Source organism: Manihot esculenta, chromosome 7 (genome assembly GCF_001659605.2).
Source record: "Manihot esculenta cultivar AM560-2 chromosome 7, M.esculenta_v8, whole genome shotgun sequence".
Classification (NCBI taxonomy): Eukaryota; Viridiplantae; Streptophyta; class Magnoliopsida; order Malpighiales; family Euphorbiaceae; genus Manihot; species Manihot esculenta.
The window spans coordinates 34,500,392-34,521,989 of record NC_035167.2 but is presented as its reverse complement, the minus strand read 5'-3'; the positions used below and the strand labels follow the sequence as shown (position 1 = coordinate 34,521,989).

Below are 21,598 nucleotides of genomic sequence, written 5' to 3'. Positions count from 1 at the left end.
GCCATGACTTGTACTTTCCAATTTACGTAGTTTTTCCTATCAAGCTTGATAAGGAAATTAAAATTCAATATTTTGGCTAATGTAGAAAAATTGAAATTTTCAGGTGAGGAGTAAAAAAGATGCTATAATAATATAAAAGGAAAGAATTTTTGTATAACAAAATTGAAATTTTTATTGATTGAAATTATATACAGAATACTTAATTATATATACACAAAAGAGGCAACAAATCCAGCTATGATTGGCTACAAATCCTCTACTATGATTAGATGTATACAACTTATTATCTCCGTGCAATATTCTTTTTTCTCATTGTAACATAATTCTGTGATGAATAAAACAATCAAGAATATCCAAAACTTCTAGAATATATTTGTAGTTGGGCTGAACTATTCGTCATTCTTTTTTTATCTTGACCCAAATTATTCTTTTATCCAAGCCCATATATTTCTTATCATCCCTGACGATCTGGATATGTGGCTGCCGGCGGCATTGTTCCAGGCATAAAATCTGCATTGGAAATAGAGGGCATTTCGGTGAATGCACTCAAAATTCGGAAATGAAAAAAAGGCGGCAACTTTGGTACCTCTGCCCATGAAAACAGGGAGGTAAGCTGGCATTTCTGTTCCCTCCCTCACACTTTTATTATTGTCTCCGCTCTGTTTCTCTCTCCAGGAAAAAAAAAAACCCATCTTTTTGACTCTTGATCTAATAATTTGGTAAATCAGGGTCCCAAAAAGAAGTCCTCTCTTGATTTTTCCTTTTGGAGTCCCATTTTAGTCCTTCCTTCTGTGATCTTCCTCCGCTTTTTCAGGTCAGTGAGTTGCTTTTTTCCCTCTCTAATATCATTCCTGGGCGTGTTTGAATCATTTCCCAGCTTTTGCTTTTGATAATTTTGTTAAGCTCTATTAAATTGTTGTTTCATGTTCATTATTCAAATGTTTCCTGAGATGATGATATATAGGACTACCCACTCAACTATTTTATGCCTTCACAGTTGGTTGCCTAATCCTTCAGGTGTTTGTGGGCATCGATGCCTTGGTGTTTGGATGTAATTGTTCACTTGCCCCATTCAAAATAAAAAAAATTGCAAGTGGTGAATAGAGAGAAGCAAATACTATGTAATTTAGATGTTTTTTTTTTTTTTTTGCTAACACACACCAGGAGCTATTGATTATGAGTAATTGACTATTAATAAAGTTGACGCAGGTTTGATTTTATTGTTTTGATCGAGATAGCAACTTGGACAGTTTTTGCTGTAAAATCCAAAGATTAAATTCTTCTTCTTTGTCTAGTTAACTATTTTGTTCTTGATCTGGGATATAGCTTTTTTGTGTTCCTACGTTTTGACATTTCTGCTGACTTCTCTTCTTAAAATTGAATGGAAGTAGATGAGGATTATCTTCTCTGCCGTCTTTTTTACTTTTGCATAAATCACTTCAGTAGTCTGTTTCAATTACTTCAGATCCTTGTCCTATCAACGTCGTTTCGGATATCAAATTCTGTTTTGTTTAGTTTATATAACTTCATTTGACGAATATGTTTTAAAATATTCCTCCATCTTATATCATTCTAATCATAAAGAGCTCCAGAAAATTTCAAAGATCAACAGCTGCATTCTAATCTCTCTTGCAATACTTGAACTTAGCAACGATGGAACGGATGGTTCTCGATTTGAAATCCCTTTCTTATGATTCTGCGTCATGTATTCTTTCCTTGTGTAATTCTCATTGCTTTATACTGTGATTTAGTGTTCAAAGGACAATGAATTGGTTGATGACAGGGATGGACCAGGGTGTCAACCTAGTGCTGAAAATGATTGAACAGGATAGTGCATCTCTAGCAAAGAAAGCTGAAATTTGCAAACGGATTAGACCAGATTTGGTTGATGAAATTGAGGAATTCTATTGTTTGTATCGATCATTAGCCGAGCGCTATGACCGTTTGAATGTGGAGTTATACAAGAGTACACAAACAGAGTTCCAATTGCAGGGTGCTGGCAATGCCCCTGTCACATCAATGCTGACTCCTGAACAAAAGCTAGGTTCATTCAAGACTGGCCGAGTCAAGTCTGTGAGCTCTGGTGGTGCCAGTTCTGATATTTCATCGAAGGGTGGCTCTGACTTGTCATCATTATCGTCATCAGACTCTGAATCAGAATCTTTCAACTCCTATGGCAATGCCTACTATAGCCTCCCCATGAACACTGATGATAACGACCCGCACCACAAGATTGTTAAGTTGGGGACTGCTCTTCCAAGCATGGAAGAGAAACTTAAGATGGATGTGGAAGAAAATGGAGATGGTATGCTGAATTCGGAAGAAAATGAAAGTTATGAAGAAGTGCGCAGTCAGATCATCAGGTACGAGGAAGAGTTGAGAGTTCTGAAGCTAAAATTGCAGATCTCAGAAGAGGAAGTTACTGAGTTCAAAAACGAGCTTGCTAAGAGTGAACATTTTATGATACTAACAGAAGCTTTGCAAGCTCAGCTTGAATCAGCAAATAGAGATGCCAAAATGAGAGAGACTGATCTTGAAGAAGAGAGAGCAAGAGTGACGACGCTGCAAAAACAAACAGCTGATGTTATTCATGAATTGAAAGGTCAGCTTAAATTGTCTCAAGAAGAAAAAATTATGTTGAAGGCCAAGCTTGATTCAGAGAATAATCAAGTTTTAAAATTGCAGGAGAGGTTTTTCCAGTGCAAAAATGAGTTGTCTGATCGCGATGATAAGGTCAAAGCATTAAAACTTGCAATGCTTAATGCTGAGGAGAATTTCTTAATTGAGAAATCAAATCTGCATTCAAATATATCTAGTTTGTCAGAGAGAGAGAACATGTTGGAGGTAAGGCTCAGGGAACTGGAGTTACAAGGCAAATCCATGGAGGATAAATTGAGGCAATGCGAAACTGAGAAAATGGAATTGCAACTTTTACATGACACCCACAGGATGGGGTTGGAAGCAGAGAGCAGGCAGTTGAAGGTAGAACTTGATGACAGAAATGGACGTATAGAAGCTTTGAATAAAAACCTTGACAATCTTAAATTCAAGTATGATATGCTCGTGGCAGAGAAAGGTGGGCTGAATGCTAAGGTAAACAAACTTACTGCAGATGTGAGTTCACAAGACAAACAAATCGGCCAAATGAAAGAGCACCTCAGGCGCATGCATATGGAAAATTTGGAACGCATTGCTGGTTCTGAAGAGCTGCAAAAGCTAGTAGATGAGCTAAGATTGAGAGCAGTGGAGTTAGAGAAGAAGGTGGACAAGCAGAGGGATGAGCTTTGTGCTGGTGCCGAGGAGAAAAGAGAGGCAATAAGGCAGCTTTGTTTCTCCTTGGATCACTATAGGAGTGGGTATAAAGAGCTCTGTGAAGCATTTCTTCAGCAGAAGCGACATGCAGTCATGGCTTCCTAAGGTCTCCTTGATTCTACCGCTGGACTAGTAAGGTTTCTATAGCTCTTTCATATGTTTTATTTGTGTATGAAAACAATTGCTGTGGTGGAAATTTTTTTCTTGCTGGCAAGTTTTGGACCTCAAAGGACGGTTTTCTTTGGCTGTTTATCAATTTAGACATTTGATGATAATCTTGAAAAATCCTATTATATTTGCACTGTATTTTGAGGCTTGGAGATGAATACAATTACCTATTACACTTACGAAATGGCATGAGAAGAAAGTTGAAGCTTTTTCTCTTATTTCTTTTCTTTACAAAAAGATGTTAAAATTAACATCCAGTTAGACCAATCAAAATTATTTAGCTAGAACCAATTAGTGGCAGTGGATGGATCAGAAGAAAGTTTATGTGAACTTGCTGCATCATCTGCTTCATGTTGAATAAGGATGCATCTATTGTAACTTCAAATTGGCCTAACAATTTTATACTAAATATTTATATTTGAATTCATACATTCATTACATTTATACTTTTAATTAATTTTAATATAAATATTTAATCTAAGTATCTCCAGCCTTAAGTCAAAATGAGGAATGCCCAATAAGAGAAATTGAGAATTCGGGCCTACAAACTGCAGTTAAATTCCAAGAACGAGAAGGCTTGAGGTGATGAATAATCCCCATCTCCAAGTGTTTATTATGTGCAGGATATTTTATGACTATTGCTGAAGCTGATGGCATATATGTAGTCATTACCAACCGTTTGGTTCCATAGCAGGCAGATCAAGTATCCATTGAATCCACAGCTTTGACTACTTTCCATTGTAATTTATAAAACGAATAACTCTTATTTTATTGTTAGAGTTTGCACTAAATTAATAATAATAATAATAATAAGAGTTATTTAAATTTTAATAGTAAAAAATAGTGAAAGGTAAATTAAACAAAATTAAATAAAATTTATTATTGACATATCGAATATATTTATTTAAACTAAAAAAAGAACATTTTTAAATTTGAAATATTAAAACTGACGAGTCGATTTCAATTTTGAATTCAATTAAAAGCAGCCCGTGGCGCTTAGATGGGGTGACTGGATGACCTATTGACATGTGGCACATAACTGTTGGACAGAGTAGCCAATCCAATCAAACCCACGTCCCTACTCTTCTTCCGTCCAAGTTCCATTTCGGTTGACTTGGACTTTTCGCCATCTACCAAAGCATTCTGGAAACCCAATTATGCAATCAAAACAAATAAATTAAAAGATGTATTCTGTTTTCAGTTTGCACTTACTGAATTGCATGGGGCTTGAGAATCTAAACCAATAAAATGGACAAAAGAGAAACCCCTTCAAAATATGGTCTGTTTCATTTTTTGCCATTATTGTTAAATAATAAAACTGAAAACAAAAATTAAAATTTCTAAAATAACCAATCAAATCATTGCAACTGATTTACCGAACTTAATATATTAAATTGCTGCCTCTCCCTAGCAAGAAGAGAGAAGCAAGGGAAGGGATGAAAAAGAAAAGAAGCAGCATCAAAATAACGGTCGTGCAAGGGAATCTGTGAAACATGTAGCGAAAGCAGAGGTGGGTGAAGGCTTTAAAATTTAAGCAGCATCAACCCATTTATTCTCGTCGTCTGCATTTGTCTTCCCCAACATCACTCATCCCTTCTCTTACTTGCGTACCTTGGCCTCTTGTCTGTTGACAACTGAATAACTAACTGTCTTTTTGGCTTTCCACGGTCCAGGGTTGACTGGCCTCACCTCTACGGTCTTTGAAGTCTACCTTAACAGAGAGATATATTGCTTGGTTTCTTTGTCTGTCTGACATAAAAAGGACCAGTACATAACAAATCCATCAGGGCACTAAAGAAAAAGAGATGTTCCTGACTGAACTTTACCGTCACGCAAAGAATTTTCATTAGTTGCTACCTCAGGTTCTTTGCTATTTCTCTCTCTCTTTTTTCTCTCATGTATGCTTCCCTTCTTTTGCATTTCAAAATTCTCCACAATCTGCATTGAATACCACTCGTCTCTTAAATTCTTAGCTTCTCTCTCGACTCGGCTGGATTCTCAGATTGCTCAACAAGTTAATGGGTAATTGGACTTTCTATGATAGATTTGATCTGATCTCACTAACCCTCCGCACGTTCTTGTTCCTTCTCTATTTATTTTTGCTTTATATTTCAGGTTTATGTAATACTTGCTGGTAATCTGTCCATAATAATAAAATATGTATTATGCTTGTTCTCTTTTTTGCAGTTTCCTTGCTTGCTTATGTTCTATATTCTATATCCCGGTTCCACTTTCCTTAGATGCGTGAATCTGTGTCCATTTCCTTCTGTAAATAGTAAGGCCTAATATTTTAGCATTTTTAAGCTAAGTTTTCAACTTGCTCTTCTTCTTCCTTACTTTGCTCGTCTTTATTTGCATCTCCTTCTCAACTTTGACTATCACTGCAAATTTGCTCCTTTTTTTTTTTGGCTCAAATTGTACATCAAGGTCTGTTTCCTAATGTTATTGAAACTGCTCAAATATATTAATTATACGTTATTATAAGACAGTCACTCCGTGGTTCATCCCCTACCCCTTCCGGGTGGGGACAAATCCTCCTGCCACTCGGAGATGTGGATTTCCCTCTCCCACTTCGTGTGGGTGTAAATATTCTCTTTTCGATTTGCAGATCTAGCTTTATGGTGAGGGTATCAAAGGATCTGCATTTTTTCTTTTATGTTCTTGTCTGTGTTTGGTTGTACGTGTCCTTGGTGTTGCGGTTCTTGCATGCAGGTTTTGGGCACTCGGTGAGTTTTCTCCGCCGAGTGCAGCCATGTATCGGATTAATGGGTCTACTTTTTCTATGGCGAGCATCTTTTGGGACGCTCCCAGTGCTCTTGTCAGCCACCCGGTCTCTCAATGACTAAAAGAGTTAAAAAGCTCTGTTCGCCGCCCGTAGATCCTCGTGGCTCGGTTCCTCCCTTCCCCAGCTATATGCTTATGTGTTTTCTGGCTCTTTCAGTAGCCCTTCCTCGTGGAGTTGTTTCTTTAAGGAGAAGTGTCTAGCTGTCGTATGGCAGTCGACTTCTCTGGATCATTCTCCTCACGAAAGTTCAGGTTGTGGCAGCACTTGGTTGTGATGTTCGGGTTGGCTTAGATTCTTGTTCCAATCCTATCCGTTTTTGTTGGGTCACTAGAGTTTGTGGAGTGTTTTTCTTGTGGGCTAGGCTGCTTTTTATTAGGCTAATTGTGGGTGGGTCTGCCTATATGTAATGTGTTTATCTTGTATTTGTTGGGCTTCTGCCTTCATTGAAATCCAACTTATTTTCGACAAAAAAAAAATAATAAACAATTAAATTTGACAGGATTGAGTAACAAGAACTCTAAATTAATAAAATATTTTTCTTTTCAACGTTTTTTTCCAGCGACATTTAAAATGGTAGTTTTATTGGAAAGCGCTTTTTTATCCAAAACCTCAACGCGGGCCTAAATGTTTAGCCAAATGATGCTTTACTGTATTTTATGTTTTGTCGTTTGATTCACATTTCATATTCATCTTTCCATGTCTGATTCTTGACATACAAAAAGGCCAGACTAGCACTGGTTTCCAAAGGTGTCTTGACTCTTCAGTCTTGTGTTAATGGGGTATTTCTCAAATTATCTAATTGTGTAGGTGAGTAGTCTCCAATAAGAAATGGAGCATCCTTAACTCTATTATCGTTTCTTGTTCTACTGTTGCATAACAATAAAATGACTTCCAATAAGTTCTGTTGCTGAACAATTTCTAGAACTTGTTTTTGCTCACTCTACTCCCACAGTTATGCAGTGAGATTTTTTCTTATTGAAGGCGGTTTTCTTCCTTTGTGTAAATATGTCTAATGAGTGCCTATGTATTTGTCTGTTTGCAGAAGGTTTAGCCTCATACTATAACAATAAGGAATTATTCAAGGTTGATCCTACTTGGTTTTAGCCATATCAAAATTAGAGACAAAAGCCTACACTTGGATTGATTACATTTATATATTTGGAGGAAATGGCCAGTGGAACAAGTGCACAGATTCGACTTGTCAGATGTCCTAGATGTATGAAGATCCTTCCTGAGTCTCTAGATATTCTTGTCTATGAGTGTGGTGGCTGTGGCACGCGTCTCCAAGGTAATAGTCTAATAAGTTTATGCCGTACATCATGGTGAATTATTAAGAAAAAAATTTTGGATTCTAGACGGTAAGAAGCAAATATCCTCTATTAATATCATGATGAAGCAAAGACCAGATGAAATCTTGTTTATCTTAGGAATTCTACAACCGAAAGGGATTGTTCATAATTAAGTCTTGATCCTTAACTATGATGGACCATAGTTACAACTTATGTAATGGTTCAATGCTATTATTTAGGTTTCATCAGCTCCCTATATTTTATTGAAAGTGCAATTTGTTAATCAGTTGTTAATTAATCTTGTACCTTAATACAGCAAAAGATCGAAAAGAAAATGCCAAAAGCAGAACATCTGGATTACCTGAAATTGATGCTTCAGAGAAGGATAAATTGGATCATGTTGCTGATACAAAGGAAGATTGCAGCTTAAGTTATGAAACTAGTCTTCATTCTGGAGCGGAATGCTCCTCGAACCAAAATAATGGGAGGGATCAGAATGAATCCAGCAATGGCAATGGTGACAAGCTCTCAGGCTTTTACTTACCAAGTGAAAACGAAAACAATGTAAGCGACCAAAGTGAATCTGGGGAGTTTGATAGTGAGCAGCTCGAAGATGAAAACTCACCAAATGATGACAAAAAAAGTGGGACTGACAAGAATGATCCCGGGATTTGTGACAATCAACAAGACGGAGGCGTAAACTTATCAGATGAGGACCACAACAATGGGAGTCATCAAAATGAATCTCTGACTTGCAAAATTGAGCAGCATGAAATTTCCAATGAAGATTTTTCATCAAATGAACTTTGTCATCTTGAAAATGGGAAGCTGTCCCAGTCTCCATTGTCAAGAACAAATTCAGAAGTTGATGTTAGTGACGAAAGCTTACTATCAGCAGCAAAGCAAAAGGTAAAAGCAAAAGCAGAAGCAGAAGCAGAAGCAGATGCTCACAGTGAGAGTAATTCTACTTTGAGGAGATCAACCAAAGGGGTGCCGATTGATACGAAGGGAAGTAATTCAATTGCCACCGCCCAACATCCAGCAAAAAAAAATATTTCACCTGACATCTTTTCATCTTCGCCTTATGAACTTCTGGAGCACCCTCAGGATAGTCCTAACCACAGGTTTGACTATGTAATGTCTAGAGATGCTTTTGAAAACTCAGATTTTATCGACCCCAGCTCTGAGCTCAGTGGTTCTCTTATAGATTTGTCCAAATCGCCCACAACCAGAAGCTCTCGTGCTTATTATGATGATTGTGCCTCTTCTTATGAAGGAACTGATGATCAATTGCCTCATCGACACAAGCATTCATCTAAACATGCTTGTAGGATTGCAAACTGTGTTGCTTCTGATGCGAGGCCTAGAAGGGAAGGATTCCCAATCAACACCAGCAATAACGATGCACAACATCATTTCAGGACTTCTGCATCAATTCTGCCTGAAAGGATGCATTATGCCATAAAATCCAACAAGTTGGATCGAGATGAATTGCTAGAGCCCATAAGACATGGCCATCCATGTAGAAACTGGAGAAGATTAGAGAAAGATGACTATCTGTCTCAGCGCCCTTTTCACAGGAGGAACTCTCTGGCTAGCTATGAAAGTGGCAACCCTTCCAATCACAATAAGTTCCATTCAAGCTTTCCAACGCAAGACAAGCCTTTATACACGGAGCAGGAGAAGATGAAACTATTGAGAATGTTTTATGAATTGCAGGATCAACTTAATAAAGCATCTTTGAATGATAAAACAATCGGAATGGCGGGGAAAGATGATGATATTCGCATGAACCACGGTCATGAGGTCTTCCAGAAGGAAAGTTTCCATAACTTAATCTATCCCAGGTTTTGTGGAAGACTCGGAGAGGAAAGTAATTGGCCTCAACAGAAAAAATACTCACGAGTACCTTTCTCAGCAGAGGTAACAACCAGTAGACACCAAGTTGATCATTCCTTCTGCTGCTGTCCCCAAGAGTGGAAGTGCACTACACAATTTCCTCAACCTGGCCTTCATCAATATAAAGGGTTTCCTAGGGTACACTCTCATCTTGGCCTTTACAATTCCTATGGCTCTTGTCCCTCGAGCCCTCAAAGGCACGTGGATCCTGAGTTTCCTACATATAGCCACGGAACAAAATCTGATGACCAGAGGCGTAGAAACCAAGAGTTGAAGAGGTCCTTGAGGGAGAAACATCACTTGGCTAAGCGACACCTCAGGCCCATAGCAGGTGGAGCCCCTTTCATAACTTGTTATTGTTGCTTAAAACAGCTGCAGCTGCCTGCAGATTTTCTCCTCTTCAAAAGGAGGTGCCATCAGCTAAAATGTGGTGCTTGTTCGAAGGTACTCAATTTCTCACTTCAAGACAGAATTCATCTACTTCCATATACACCAAGAACTGAAACACCTCCGCCAAGTGAGGTTGACGAGTATAGTTATTCTATTCTTCGGAGAAACTTTACTTCCACTTCTCACATCAGTGGTCCCTATACGGATTCTGTGTCGTGTTCTGATGATTGTAGACTCTCCTCCTACAAAAGTTGCTCCACTGTTAGAGATCCTGTTCCCCCGAAACCATTTCATGCTATCCAAAAAAACGAAGTTCAAGGAAATATGCCACATGTTTCACCTGAGCATGGAGAAGAGACAAGGAAGTTTGCTTTGAATGAAGCTCGAAACAAAGGTAAGAATCTTGTGCAAACAGATGAATCAGCTGGTTCTTCTTCTAGAACGTCCATATTAAAGAAAGTATCATCAGAAATTGAAGAGCTGCCAGCAGCAGGAAGAAGAGGAGGGGGGTCACCACTCCATAGATTAATGGGTTATTCCTCGGCAAGTGAAGTAATATATGGTTAGGGTCCATCTGTCTCTGCTTACCCAACCATCAGGAGATGTAGAGGAACTTATTAGAGATAATCTCGACGAGTGGTTGTTTGTGTTGCTCTCTCTTTCTGGTTTGTTTCAGTTTAAACTGATTAAAGAATTTTGTATGTACAGACAAGTGTTCTACAGAGAAAGTATGATTTGTTTATTTGTATAGAGTATTGTTGAATCCTCTTTATAAACAGAATATTAAATATCCTTTTTCCCCTTGTCATAGCAGTTGAAAGAAGGATGCCAAATGTCTTACTACATCTATTATGATCATTGCTCGTTTAGCTCAATTCAACTTTGACCGTCTTAAGGTGCATTTCATAAATTGTGCGGTTCGATTGTTTGTCAAGTATGCCGGGCAAATATTATAGTAAGTTCAGCTCCATACATCTAATGAACAATTCGAGATATCTCAAAGCTCGACACAGAAACTAGTGAACAGCTCAATACAGGTACAAAATTAACAAAGTTTGAAGAAAACACTGCTCAAAGAACCTGCATACCACCATACAAATAGCTCGTCTACAGCCTACTGTCTATGGTAACAGGCTGGTATCTTGAGACTGAAAGGAATGGGGTCTAGCTCCATTAATCCCTTGAATTCTTAAATAACTAAAACTTAAATGGCATCTTATTGAAGCATGTAAATCCAGCTCAACTGCCTTGTGTTGGCTTGACGCGCTTGCATCCTAAACTGGAACTAATTCCACTCTTAAGTCTGGCACCCATGCAAATTGCTTTACATTTGTATAGTAGAATCCGGGATCAAGAACTCGGCCAATTCACATTGCCTTCTTACTGTAATTCAAACAAAGGATACTCGTAGAAAGGAATTTCCAACAATAAAATTGCATTCCCTCCAATGTAGACAAAATACAAACGTTGCAGAAGTGCATTCCTATATTCCTATATCATATGAGAAATTCATTTCTAATTTCTCAAGTCTTCCATGGATATATATGCGACTCCAGCTTTGGAGTAATTCTATGAATTGTATTTACACGAGAAAACAAGAGGAAACAAAAAAAAAAAAAAAAAAAAAAAAAAAAAAAAAAAAAGCTATTGGCTGACCAACGATGCACCTAAATTTATGAGATTCATTTGAAATTGTCCCTATAGCTCCTTCTTTTATTTGAAACAATCGTAATTCTCTGATCCTGAAGCATGTTCATGTTGGGAGCCAACAACCGAGTATACCGATCGAAATACAGAAGCTGTTTCATAAGAAGCGCAAACTCCCTAGGAAATCTGAGTCCATAGGATTCACTAACACGAATCTGTTGTACAACAGAAAAGTAACACATGTTAGAATTAGCAATTACCCTCAGGCAGATGCACCAACTGATGGAGAAGTTTCAACAAATTAAGTAGCTCCACCTTTCAACTAAACTCTGCATTGCTTGTTTTTCGAGTAATAAGATATTTCTCTCAAAATAAAAATCTACAAGTTTATTTAATTCATTTAAACTTAACATGCATCCCAACCTTAGATACTCCTTTATGACCTCAGCTAAGCCACGAAGGCATCCTCTGAACTTGCAAAACATTTCAGATGGAGGCGACATTTCTCAAACCCCCAGCCGATCCAATTGCACTCAAATTCCACTCATCACATCCATAATTTCCTATACCTGGAATTACTCTCAAATTTATAGACAACTCTTGATTGACTGACTGAGTTGTATGTCCGCCTAGGTTGTTACAAATGAAAACTATGCTAAAGGGATAAAGAAAAATCTTTGCTTGGCAAACCTATTGACAGCTAACAGGCTTTTAATAATGTGCATATTTTGAATAAACAAATCATGATACTTGGGTATAGCAAATAGTAAATCCATGATGATTCAACTAAGCCATGACCATTTAACTAATATATAGGCAGCACATAGCCTACCAATATTAACAAGTTCAAACTACATATTGGCAAATTCTTTGGACCTAATTCACAGAATTGTTTTCCCTCTCAAACAACAAATTAAAGTATATAATCTTACCACATCGAGAAAAAGTGCATTCATTTGCCTCTCGTCAACTACTACATTGGCAGAAACAGCAGTTGCATTTGTAGTAGTATCTCGTGCTGTTGCAACAACTATTTCTGTATCTAATTCCTGCATTAGAAGAAGAGTGTTTCAAAGCACTACTCAGAATAAATTTGATGTATGGGAACGAGCTGAACTAAACTTCAAAATTATAGTTGGTGTTTGCCTTTATTGATGAAAATATCTTTTCCAAGTCTCTTGCAAAGGCATTAGTATCAACATCTTTGTTTGTAGCTCCCATTTCAATCAAGGCAGATGCCATTGACTCGTATTCTTCAGATGCAATTGATGTCAAAAACACTTCCATAGCAGCCCAGGTTTTGGGGGATATGCGACCTACTATTCCTGCAGAATGGATTCTTTTTCAGTTGATAATTAACATAGATAACAGCTGATTAGGATTTCCAAATGATTAGTATTTGTTTATAGAGTCTAGGCTTCATCTAAGAAAATCCAATAGTTACACATCTAGTGTTCCTAATCTTTTCTGAGACAGTCCAAAAATCTAACAGAAATGGTGCTAAAAAAGTGTCGTTATCTATAATTTTGAATTAAGGCTTTTCATTTCAATCAATAATACTTAATTGTTCTCAAAAGAAAGATAAAAATATAAGAATTATCTTCCATGTTATTTTACCCATGGCATGCAAATTGTCAGCTGGAAATTTACAGAATTCATGCAACAATTCATTGTGATTTATGCTAAATCGAAATTATTGTAATGATTATTATGTTATTACCAGAGCACAAGGAATAGCCATTTTAGCAAGAGTGTTTGCTGAAAAAACATAATCAGACAGTCATGCATGTGAAAAGGGCAAACTTCTGAAGGTGAAGTCTACTAACAAACTGGTCTAGGCTAGTTATCAATACATAATTGTTACCATTGGGATCCAACAATGTCCAACCATTCCACAAGAGTTGATTACTATTACAGTTCTTAGAAACTGAATCAAGAATGATCATAGTCGCAGTGGCAAAAGAAGCTTACCAAAATCAAGAAATCCAATACGACCATCACGTAATAACCACAAATTGCCAGCATGCACATCTGCATGGAAACTTTCACATGCAAGCAAACTACCAAACCTGCATAAAAAATTAAACATGACCAGATTTTCAACATCTTACCATACAGGATCTTCAAGATAAACGTATGTCTTACCACACATTAAGGGCTGTGATAAGACTGGTCTCTGGACTAGAAACAAGAGAACTTATAGAATCCAGGTCTGTAAGAGGTACTCCATACAGCCTTTCCATGGTAAGAACTCGCCGGCTGCTGCAATGCTGATAGACTTTTGGAGCAGTAGCCTGCCTTGTAAGTCCCATAGCTTCTAAATATCTCCTAAATGACTCAATATTTGCAGCTTCCTTATAAAAATCAACCTCTTCAAGCATGGATTCCCTTATGTCTTTGACAATAGCAACCTAACAAATGGACATGAAGGATATAAAAGAATTACCTAGTGTTCATCAGTTAACAAGTAAAGATAAAAGGAGATGCATGTATCAGGAGAAAACTCTGTAGCAATGTCCTTTATGGAAACAACTAAAATTAGGTTGTCATAGAAGTCCTATTACACCATCATCTAAATAAATATAAATGCATAATGAAGTTGGATTAGAAGTTGTTCCAACCACAATGCAAATAAGCACAGGAAAAAAATATGAACCAGATAAAAGGCGTAAAATTTTCTGAAGAAACTGCAGATAAGTAATAAATTCAAAAAATAATGAAACAAGTTAACCATACTAGTGATGCACGGCTGAGATCATGACTTAAGAACTCCAATATGCGAGCAACAATATACACGAAGTTCAAATCTGCCACTAGTATATCTTCTATTCCAGGTTTGAGGACCTTTATAACTACATCTTCTTGTGAACCTTTGAGCCTTGCCCCATGAACCTAGACAATATAGCCAATCAGTTTAATCACAACATAAATATGATAGATGAGACTATAGGATATTATCAATCAATCTAACATCAACCATCAAAGATCAACATGATAAATAAGACTCAAAAAATATGAGGGGAACCAGCTAGCCGGAGAAACATAAAACATTCAGTGGGAAAAGCAGTATTAATACCTGTGCTATAGAGGCTGAGGCAATTGGCATTGGGTCAACATATTCATACACACTTTCTATTGGCCTTCCTAATTCCTCACGCAAGATTGCTTGAATTTCTTGAAATGGGATGGCTGGAGCTCTATCAAAACACTTTTGAAATTCTTCAACATATTCTGGTGGGAACATTGTTGGTGCAGATGCTATGAACTAAAAACATGCATGCTAAGAAAGCATTAGTGAAATAATACCTTGGTCATGTATAAAACCAAAATGGATTATTTAGTTCATAATATAAAAAGGACGAATTAGTTAGACATACGACTTGTATTAAGCTGCATCTTAAAACAACATAACCAGATTTATAAAACACAAACAAATAGGTCTATGCTCATGAAGAAACTAAGATAAGTAAAACTAGGACTTACCTGACCTAATTTAATATAAGTTGCTCCCATACGCTCAAATAATCTCCTCAAGTACAGTGGAGAAAGTAATCCAAGTTGCATTTGTGTTGGCAACCCAGTAGATGAATTTGCTGACTGCAATTTTAAAAATGGTAACAGTATCAATCAATCTAGTATCATAAAGACTAAGCAAAGCAAAAAAGTAAAAAAAGAAAAAAAATATTAAATCTAAAACGGTATCCATTTTTCCAATGGATCAGCACCAAAAGATTTTCCAGTGAAATAGTATCAAAATCGCAACTCTTAGGGGCCAAAATAATCTTGCATTCTCCAATCATGCTTTTGTTTTGTCCTCCCCCCCCACCTTCCCTCAAGTAAAAAACTTCTAAGATAACCACCACATTTTTAATATATCCTTACCACGCCAACCAGCCATCTGTTTCTTAAGTACCCATCACCACATGCCAAAGTTTGCTCCAGAGTTCCCAGTGTTCCTTCGAATTTGTTAGTTATTACCCAAATGAGATCATATATTTCTAAAAATGAATGCATGCAATTAATGGCCGCTTTGTCTTTGATGACCCAACCACACATAACGCTTAAAGAATCTTGAGTATAATCCACTAAGATCCATAAACAAAATTCAGTCATCTAGAATAGGTCATAGAAGTGGAAACAATTCATCTTTTGAAACTAATTTAACAAATGCTATGTGTTGCACCTATATATTATTCATTACAATTAAAATAGCATAGCAACAGAGAAAGAAATAGCAAAAGATAGGGGTGTAAATGAACCAAATTATCCGTGAGCTATTCGATATTCAACTTAATAAAAACTCGACCGGACTCACCTCGATTTCTAAAGTAGCCAGCCAAATTCGAGCTTAGTTTTTAGGCTCGTTTAGTAAACGAGCCGAGTTTGAGCTCCATAATATTCGGCTCGTTAAGACTCGTGAGCTCAATTCGTTTTTAAATTTATAAGCATGCTCACGAATTAGCTCGTGAACAAACTCAATAAGCATGTTGAGTTCAATATAATAAGAGAATAGAGCTCAAAGTTTGGATCAATTTTCATATGACAAAAATGAGTTTTCTAATATGTTTGATTACAGTCTTAGAGCATACAAATATTCAAATCATTAAGATTTAAGAGTTTGTTTTCTACAGATTCGTGAGTTAACTTGTATATATACTTATTTAACAAAAATTTTTTAGTTATATACTTATTAATTTTAAATTAAATCTTGCTATAATTGTAAATAAATTAAACTGTTCCTGAATTATTTGAGATTAGATCCGATAAAAACTCGATTCATATTAGCTCGTTTGCTAAACGAACCACACTTGAGCTTATTAGCATTCGCCTTGAGTTCGAAATGAGCAAAACTCGAACTCAAAAAAATTCTAATGAACCAAACTTGAGTTTTTCAAATTTGCTTCTGTAATACCCGGCTAGACTCCGGTATCGGAATTCCTACCGTCCGATGGAATCTCGGATATCGGAAACCTCTAAAAGGGTAAAACCATGTTTTTATAAAATGTTTTAATGTATTTTATGATTTTAAGTAAGAAAGAAATTGAGTTTTGAATGAAATAGACCAAGGAGGCATTTCCAGGTTCGGCCGCCGAACCTCAAGTTCGGCCGCCGAACGTGGGATAGTTTAGGGGGGGGGGCATGTTTGGTTTCCGAAAGTGGCTTAGGTTCGGCCGCCGAACCCCATGTTCGGCCGCCGAACTTGCCTGAGTTTTGGAGGCACCTTAGGCTGCCGAAAGGTGGTTTGGCAGCCCCTATATAAGAGCTCCATGGCCGAAACGGGCGAGATTTCTCCCCATTTTCAGCCAACGGTGAGTCCATGCCCTCCCATGGTCGTTTTTTATGTTTTTCCTCCAATCTTTCAAGTTTTAACAAGTGTTTGCTTGGTTTTTGAAGATTTGTGAACTTAGAGCAAGTTTTGGAGCTTGGAGACCAAAGAGTGGATTTCTCCCCATCTCCAACAAGAAGGGCAAAATTCATCACCCCCAACTTCTCCAAGGTTCGGCCGCCGCTCCACCTCCACTTTTGCCACCGCCGGTTCACCTCCTCCCTCCCTTCTCTTGTATTTTCTGTTTTGGTTCAGCCATGAGTGGCTGAAACCCTTAATTCTAGTTGAAAATTGGTTGAAACAAAACCATCTTGTGACCTATTCTTGTCTCCTTGGTCTCTCTTTCTTTTGGGGGAGGTGATAGAGCATATTTTAGTCCTTTTTATCTTGATATGATTGATGATTATTTACATAATTTCTGCTTAATTTAGTTCTCTTGACATTGTTTTGCAGAAAATGGTGTAAAAGGACATTTTGGAGAAAATCCTCGTAAAACTACCTTATTTGGAGCAAAAGGGAGCAAGCCTGCCAAGTTGAAATCAAGTCAAGCTAAATATGGAAAGTTCTAAATAAGGAAAGTGGTAAATATGGAAAGAACATTCAGCCAAGGCAATTTGAAATTCAAATTTCAAATCTCCAAGAAGCCTTTTCCTTATTCAAGAAGCCATATCCTAAGCTGCCATATATGGAGAGCCAAATGAGGAAAGTATTTTGAAAGTCAAATCCCCAAGATTCATATTCAGATTTTGGATTTCAGGATCAAGCTTATTAAGGAAGCCAAATCCAAAGATCACATGTTTCCCACTTCATGCCTTGCACATTCAAAATTCAAATTGCAAAAGTAGGCTCCACCTTCCTTAATTGTGAATGGGCGGCAAGGGGATGTGAAGAGGCACCTTGGGCAGCAACTTGGACACACTTGGGCAGCATCTTGAACACCTTGGGCAGCAATTAAAAGACCAAAGAGCCCATCCCTTGCAATTTGATACATGCTCCACGTTTTTGCCTTCACACATGCACATAAAAGGCACATATTGGACCAAGGGCACTTTAGGCATCCTCTAAAAGATGCATGGACAGCCAAGAAACCCTAGGCAGCCTCTCAAGACATATTTAAACATGTAAGCTTAGATCCTACTTCTCTTGTATGTTTTAAGCGAGTTTTATGAAGTTTTATGGGGTAGAAATGCATGTTTAGGTTTTATTTGAGTTTATGGGTTTATGTTGTGTTTATGAGCAATGTATGTTGTATATGCATGTTTGATGTGTTGTAATTGGGGTTTAGGATAGTTTGAGACCCCTATATGCTTGTTGGCTTGAGTTGCTTGTTGTAGAATAGGTAAATGCATGATTGAATGGTTTGGGAGGTATTTGTGCATATAGGAGGCTGAGTTCTGACCTTTGGAAGAACTCAGGTTCGGCAACCAAAGGAACTTTCGGCCACTAAACCTGCCTGTGGAGGCCAGCCTTTGGCTGCCGAACCCTGCCCCCGAAAGTGGACTTTCGGCTCTGGAAGGGAGTTTCGACCGTCGAAGGTGCCGCCGAACATGCATGAGTTTCGTCTCTGGAGAGAACCTTCGGCCGCCGAAAGTGCCGCCGAAGGTGCATGACTTTCGGCTCTAGAGGGACTTTCGGCCGCCGAACCTGCCGCCGAAAGTGCCCTGTCCAGCCTTCTTTTGCATGATTTCCTTGATTGTTTTAAGGTGTTTTAGGGGGTTTTTGGGGAGTATCTTTAGAGTCTTATTCATGTATGTTTGGTCCCTCATTTGAGTCCACCTGTGTAGGTTTGGACCCGAGGAACCGAGGACCCCAGCAGTGAGATAGCTGCTTCCGAGTCTTGTCAGAGCTAGCCAGAGGTGAGTGGAATAACTCTATATGTTTCAAAGCCAATAATAAAAGTTTCAACATGATTCATGCATCATAAATACCATGTGATATGTATTAGGTTGTTTGCATTAGAAACCACGAATATATTGCATTGCATATCTTAATGTTGATGTGGATGGATGTTGGATGACCCATTAGTCCTCAGTACAATGAGATATGATATATTATGATATGGAAGTCCAGGCGTGCCTGCACTACACCCCTGGCACAATGTAAGAGAAAGACCGGGTGTGGCCTGCACTACGCCCCCGGCACAATTGGATATGTATGATATGTTATGTGTAAGAGAAAGACCAGGTGTGGCCTGCACTACGCCCCTGGCATGATTGGATTATGTAGAGGGCTATTAGTGACAAGTTCATCCTTGATGTGAAATGTTTGTGATGTGATGCATTCCATGATATCATATGTTTTAAATACAATGTTTTATTATTCTGCTCACTGGGCTCTAGTAGCTCACCCCACTCCCTTATCTCCAGGTTTGCAGGTACGGGATAGACTAGGAGGTCAAGAAGAATAAAGTTGTGTTATGTAATAGTTAGATGTGGATATGATGAATTGTAAAGTATTGAATAGTTATGTAATAATGATATTGAGGATTAGAATTGTGCTTGACCCTATGTGTATGTTAATCCCTTTTGATACATGATCTTTCAAATGTAATGGTTTAATGATGTTTTTATGTAACCAAGCTTATAGTATGTGATGTTACCCCATTGGAGCATAGGATGAGGGCTCCAGAGTGGGGATTATGATTATGAGTTGTGCATGCACAGGGTAAGCTTGGGAACTGAAAGAAAAGTTTAAATTTTCATGTAAAATGTTGATCATGTATGGGAATAAACAGGTTTACAGGTTGTATGTTAGGCTTGCTACGGGTCCCGGCGGCCTTAAGCCGATCTGGATCCTAGCGCCGGTAGCGGTCCGATTTTCGGGTCGTTACAGCTTCGACTTGGTTTGTTTACACCCTTAGCAAAAGGATAACTACAAAACCTCACAACTAGAAAGAGATGTCTCCATCCCACTATAGAACCTCATAGTCCATGACAAAACAAAAAAAAAAAATCCTAAAGCTCTCTTGATTGTACATCAGGAGACATATCTCCATGAACTTTTAGGTGTCAATTGCATTTTTTTTTTGGGTGAATGTCAAAAGTGATCCTCGACTCATCAATCAACTAATAACAATCCTGATGCTTCAAGAAATCCTATTAAAAAATACAAGTGATTGTAAAAAAAGGTCCCTAACCCTTATTATACTATTACAACAAAACTGAAAAGTTATTAAGGGGTAAGGGGCACCAAAAAAAAGAGTTGCATCAACTACTTCTCACATTCTTTGGTTCCATGTACAAAATATAAATAAGTTACTGAAAAAGACAAGGAGATTCGAAATCCAGGCTACCTTTGATACATCTGCCAGCCACTCGCCACCAACTCCAAGAAATGCTTGAACACCTTGAGCGAGCCTTATTGCTCCACGAGGACCAGTATTAATAGATGTCTGGATAATATCCTCCACCAGTTTGGGAAGGTTTTCAATGCTATCTGAAAGTAGAATAATATGTAAGCTTAAAGATAAATCTATAGCAGAATGAGGAAAACTTACGGCTGAAATTGAAACGAGAGCATTCATATCACGGTTCTGGATAATAATGACAATAACTCTAGCATGATATTATGTCATTTTCTTTTTGTTTTGGTTACGAAAGCAATTATGTTTCCAAAATTAAAGCAAATCATCTTAAAGAGACTACAATTGTTACATAAAATCAATTAAATTAACTGTCACATCAATTTCATATATTGGTAACTATGTTAAATATATTATCTTTTCCCTCAAAGATTTCATTACTCATTGGGTATAGTACACACTAGTCAAATGCCAGGAAGATGATTCTCTTGTTGTGAATGTGATCATCCGTGAATGAGCTGAAGAAGAGCTTCCAGAGGACAAGAAATTTCATAACAGAAATAAAAGGAAAAAGAAAAGAAAAGAAAAACTGGCGTTGTTTGAGAAGAGGTAAAGGCATGAAATGCATGTTTTTAAGTATAAGAGCCATGTATCTTTCAGGGCTTATTTTGATAAAGCTGCTACCTTTGCACAAAATGACTGCACTCACATAGTTAACAAGGCCGCTTAACTATATTTGTTGTCTAGCAACTAATGATTCAGAATTGCAAGCCCCGCCCCCCCGAAAAAAATCCAGATGTGAGAAAAAAGTGTAAGGCATGTGAAGTTTGGAATACCTTGAAGGCGAGAAGAGAAGCGATCCTGTGCTTGAGAATACTGGGCAAAAAGGGTAATTGCCTTGGAAGGAAAATAGAGCTTCCTCGATCTGCTGCTTACAGCAGACAACTGAGAACCAGGGATCAATAGAATTGAAAAGAAGAAGCATGAGAAGAAAACTCAAATCGAAAAGAAAAACATGAAATTATTCACCTGAGGGTACGGGCAAGGATTAAACAATGAGAAGCGACCACCTCGCAACGCTGAAAGAGAAATAGTCGCCATTTCTTCTTGCGTATGTTGCAGAGATGGAAAGATGAATGAAGCGGCAGAAGAAGAAAAAGGAAAATTTTTTTTTTTGGGTCAAAAATACTTGACGGTTAGTAGGCCACGTGGCAAGCGTTTCACTGCTATATTCACGTTGATGACGATGAAAATGAGATATTCCTGTTAGTGATATAAACGAATAGAATATCGGAAAAATCAATTTATTTAAACCCGATTAAAATCATCACTACCTAAATTTATTTGAAATACAATTAAATTTTTTTTAAATTATTTAAATATTTCGATTATTTCATTCAAATAATACTCCAACGTATTTAAATTAATGTTTTTAATTAATAATTAATATAAAAAATACATTTTAAAATAATTTTTATTTT

The 21,598-nt window shown here is 37.5% G+C and overlaps 3 protein-coding genes across 8 annotated transcripts; 2 read left to right on the top strand and 1 right to left on the bottom strand.

Moving 5' to 3' along the window:
• Nucleotides 1–471: 471 nt before the first annotated feature.
• On the top strand, nt 472–3,615 carry LOC110618685 (protein NETWORKED 4A). Of its 4 annotated transcripts, none has more exons than XM_021761902.2 (3): nt 472–608; nt 729–814; nt 1,784–3,615. In XM_021761902.2, the coding sequence occupies exon 3, from the start codon at nt 1,786–1,788 to the stop codon at nt 3,415–3,417; it is 1,632 nt and encodes a 543-aa protein (XP_021617594.1). In that variant the 5' UTR covers nt 472–608; nt 729–814; nt 1,784–1,785; the 3' UTR covers nt 3,418–3,615. The 4 variants fall into 4 exon arrangements, with proteins under 4 accessions (XP_021617594.1, XP_021617592.1, XP_021617595.1 ...); XM_021761900.2 differs by having other exon boundaries at nt 1,752–3,615; XM_021761903.2 differs by lacking the exon at nt 729–814 and having other exon boundaries at nt 492–608.
• Nucleotides 3,616–4,795: 1,180 nt separating this feature from the next.
• On the top strand, nt 4,796–10,635 carry LOC110618602. 3 transcript variants are annotated; one of them, XM_043958289.1, is made up of 3 exons: nt 4,796–4,990; nt 5,154–7,553; nt 7,871–10,635. In XM_043958289.1, exons 2-3 carry the CDS (start codon nt 7,433–7,435, stop codon nt 10,408–10,410), a joined length of 2,661 nt encoding a protein of 886 aa, XP_043814224.1. In that variant the 5' UTR covers nt 4,796–4,990; nt 5,154–7,432; the 3' UTR covers nt 10,411–10,635. The 3 variants fall into 3 exon arrangements, with proteins under 3 accessions (XP_043814224.1, XP_021617466.1, XP_021617465.1); XM_021761774.2 differs by having other exon boundaries at nt 4,796–5,342; nt 7,308–7,553; XM_021761773.2 differs by having other exon boundaries at nt 4,796–5,502; nt 7,308–7,553.
• Nucleotides 10,636–11,261: 626 nt separating this feature from the next.
• LOC110619626 (uncharacterized aarF domain-containing protein kinase At5g05200, chloroplastic) lies at nt 11,262–21,306 on the bottom strand. Its single transcript, XM_021763146.2, has 11 exons — nt 21,147–21,306; nt 20,954–21,062; nt 20,109–20,251; nt 14,974–15,087; nt 14,567–14,755; nt 14,227–14,382; nt 13,636–13,901; nt 13,462–13,559; nt 12,637–12,815; nt 12,423–12,539; nt 11,262–11,705 (listed from the first exon to the last, which is right to left on the bottom strand). Exons 1-11 carry the CDS (start codon nt 21,216–21,218, stop codon nt 11,526–11,528), a joined length of 1,623 nt encoding a protein of 540 aa, XP_021618838.1. The 5' UTR covers nt 21,219–21,306; the 3' UTR covers nt 11,262–11,525.
• Nucleotides 21,307–21,598: the final 292 nt, after the last annotated feature.

What these genes read in the sequence shown, in the direction of transcription:
- LOC110618685 (XM_021761900.2), top strand. Translation starts at nt 1,765, where the DNA reads ATGAATTGGTTGATGACAGGGATGGACCAGGGTGTCAACCTAGTGCTG.
- LOC110618602 (XM_043958289.1), top strand. Translation starts at nt 7,433, where the DNA reads ATGGCCAGTGGAACAAGTGCACAGATTCGACTTGTCAGATGTCCTAGA. An exon ending in CTGTGGCACGCGTCTCCAAG is followed by an intron (nt 7,554 to 7,870) that starts GTAATAGTCTAA and finishes ACCTTAATACAG; the next exon opens with CAAAAGATCGAAAAGAAAAT.
- LOC110619626 (XM_021763146.2), bottom strand. Translation starts at nt 21,218, where the DNA reads ATGGCGACTATTTCTCTTTCAGCGTTGCGAGGTGGTCGCTTCTCATTG. An exon ending in CTTCTCTTCTCGCCTTCAAG is followed by an intron (nt 20,252 to 20,953) that starts GTATTCCAAACT and finishes TTCTACTTTCAG; the next exon opens with ATAGCATTGAAAACCTTCCC. An exon ending in ATGCACTTTTTCTCGATGTG is followed by an intron (nt 11,706 to 12,422) that starts GTAAGATTATAT and finishes GTTGTACAACAG; the next exon opens with ATTCGTGTTAGTGAATCCTA.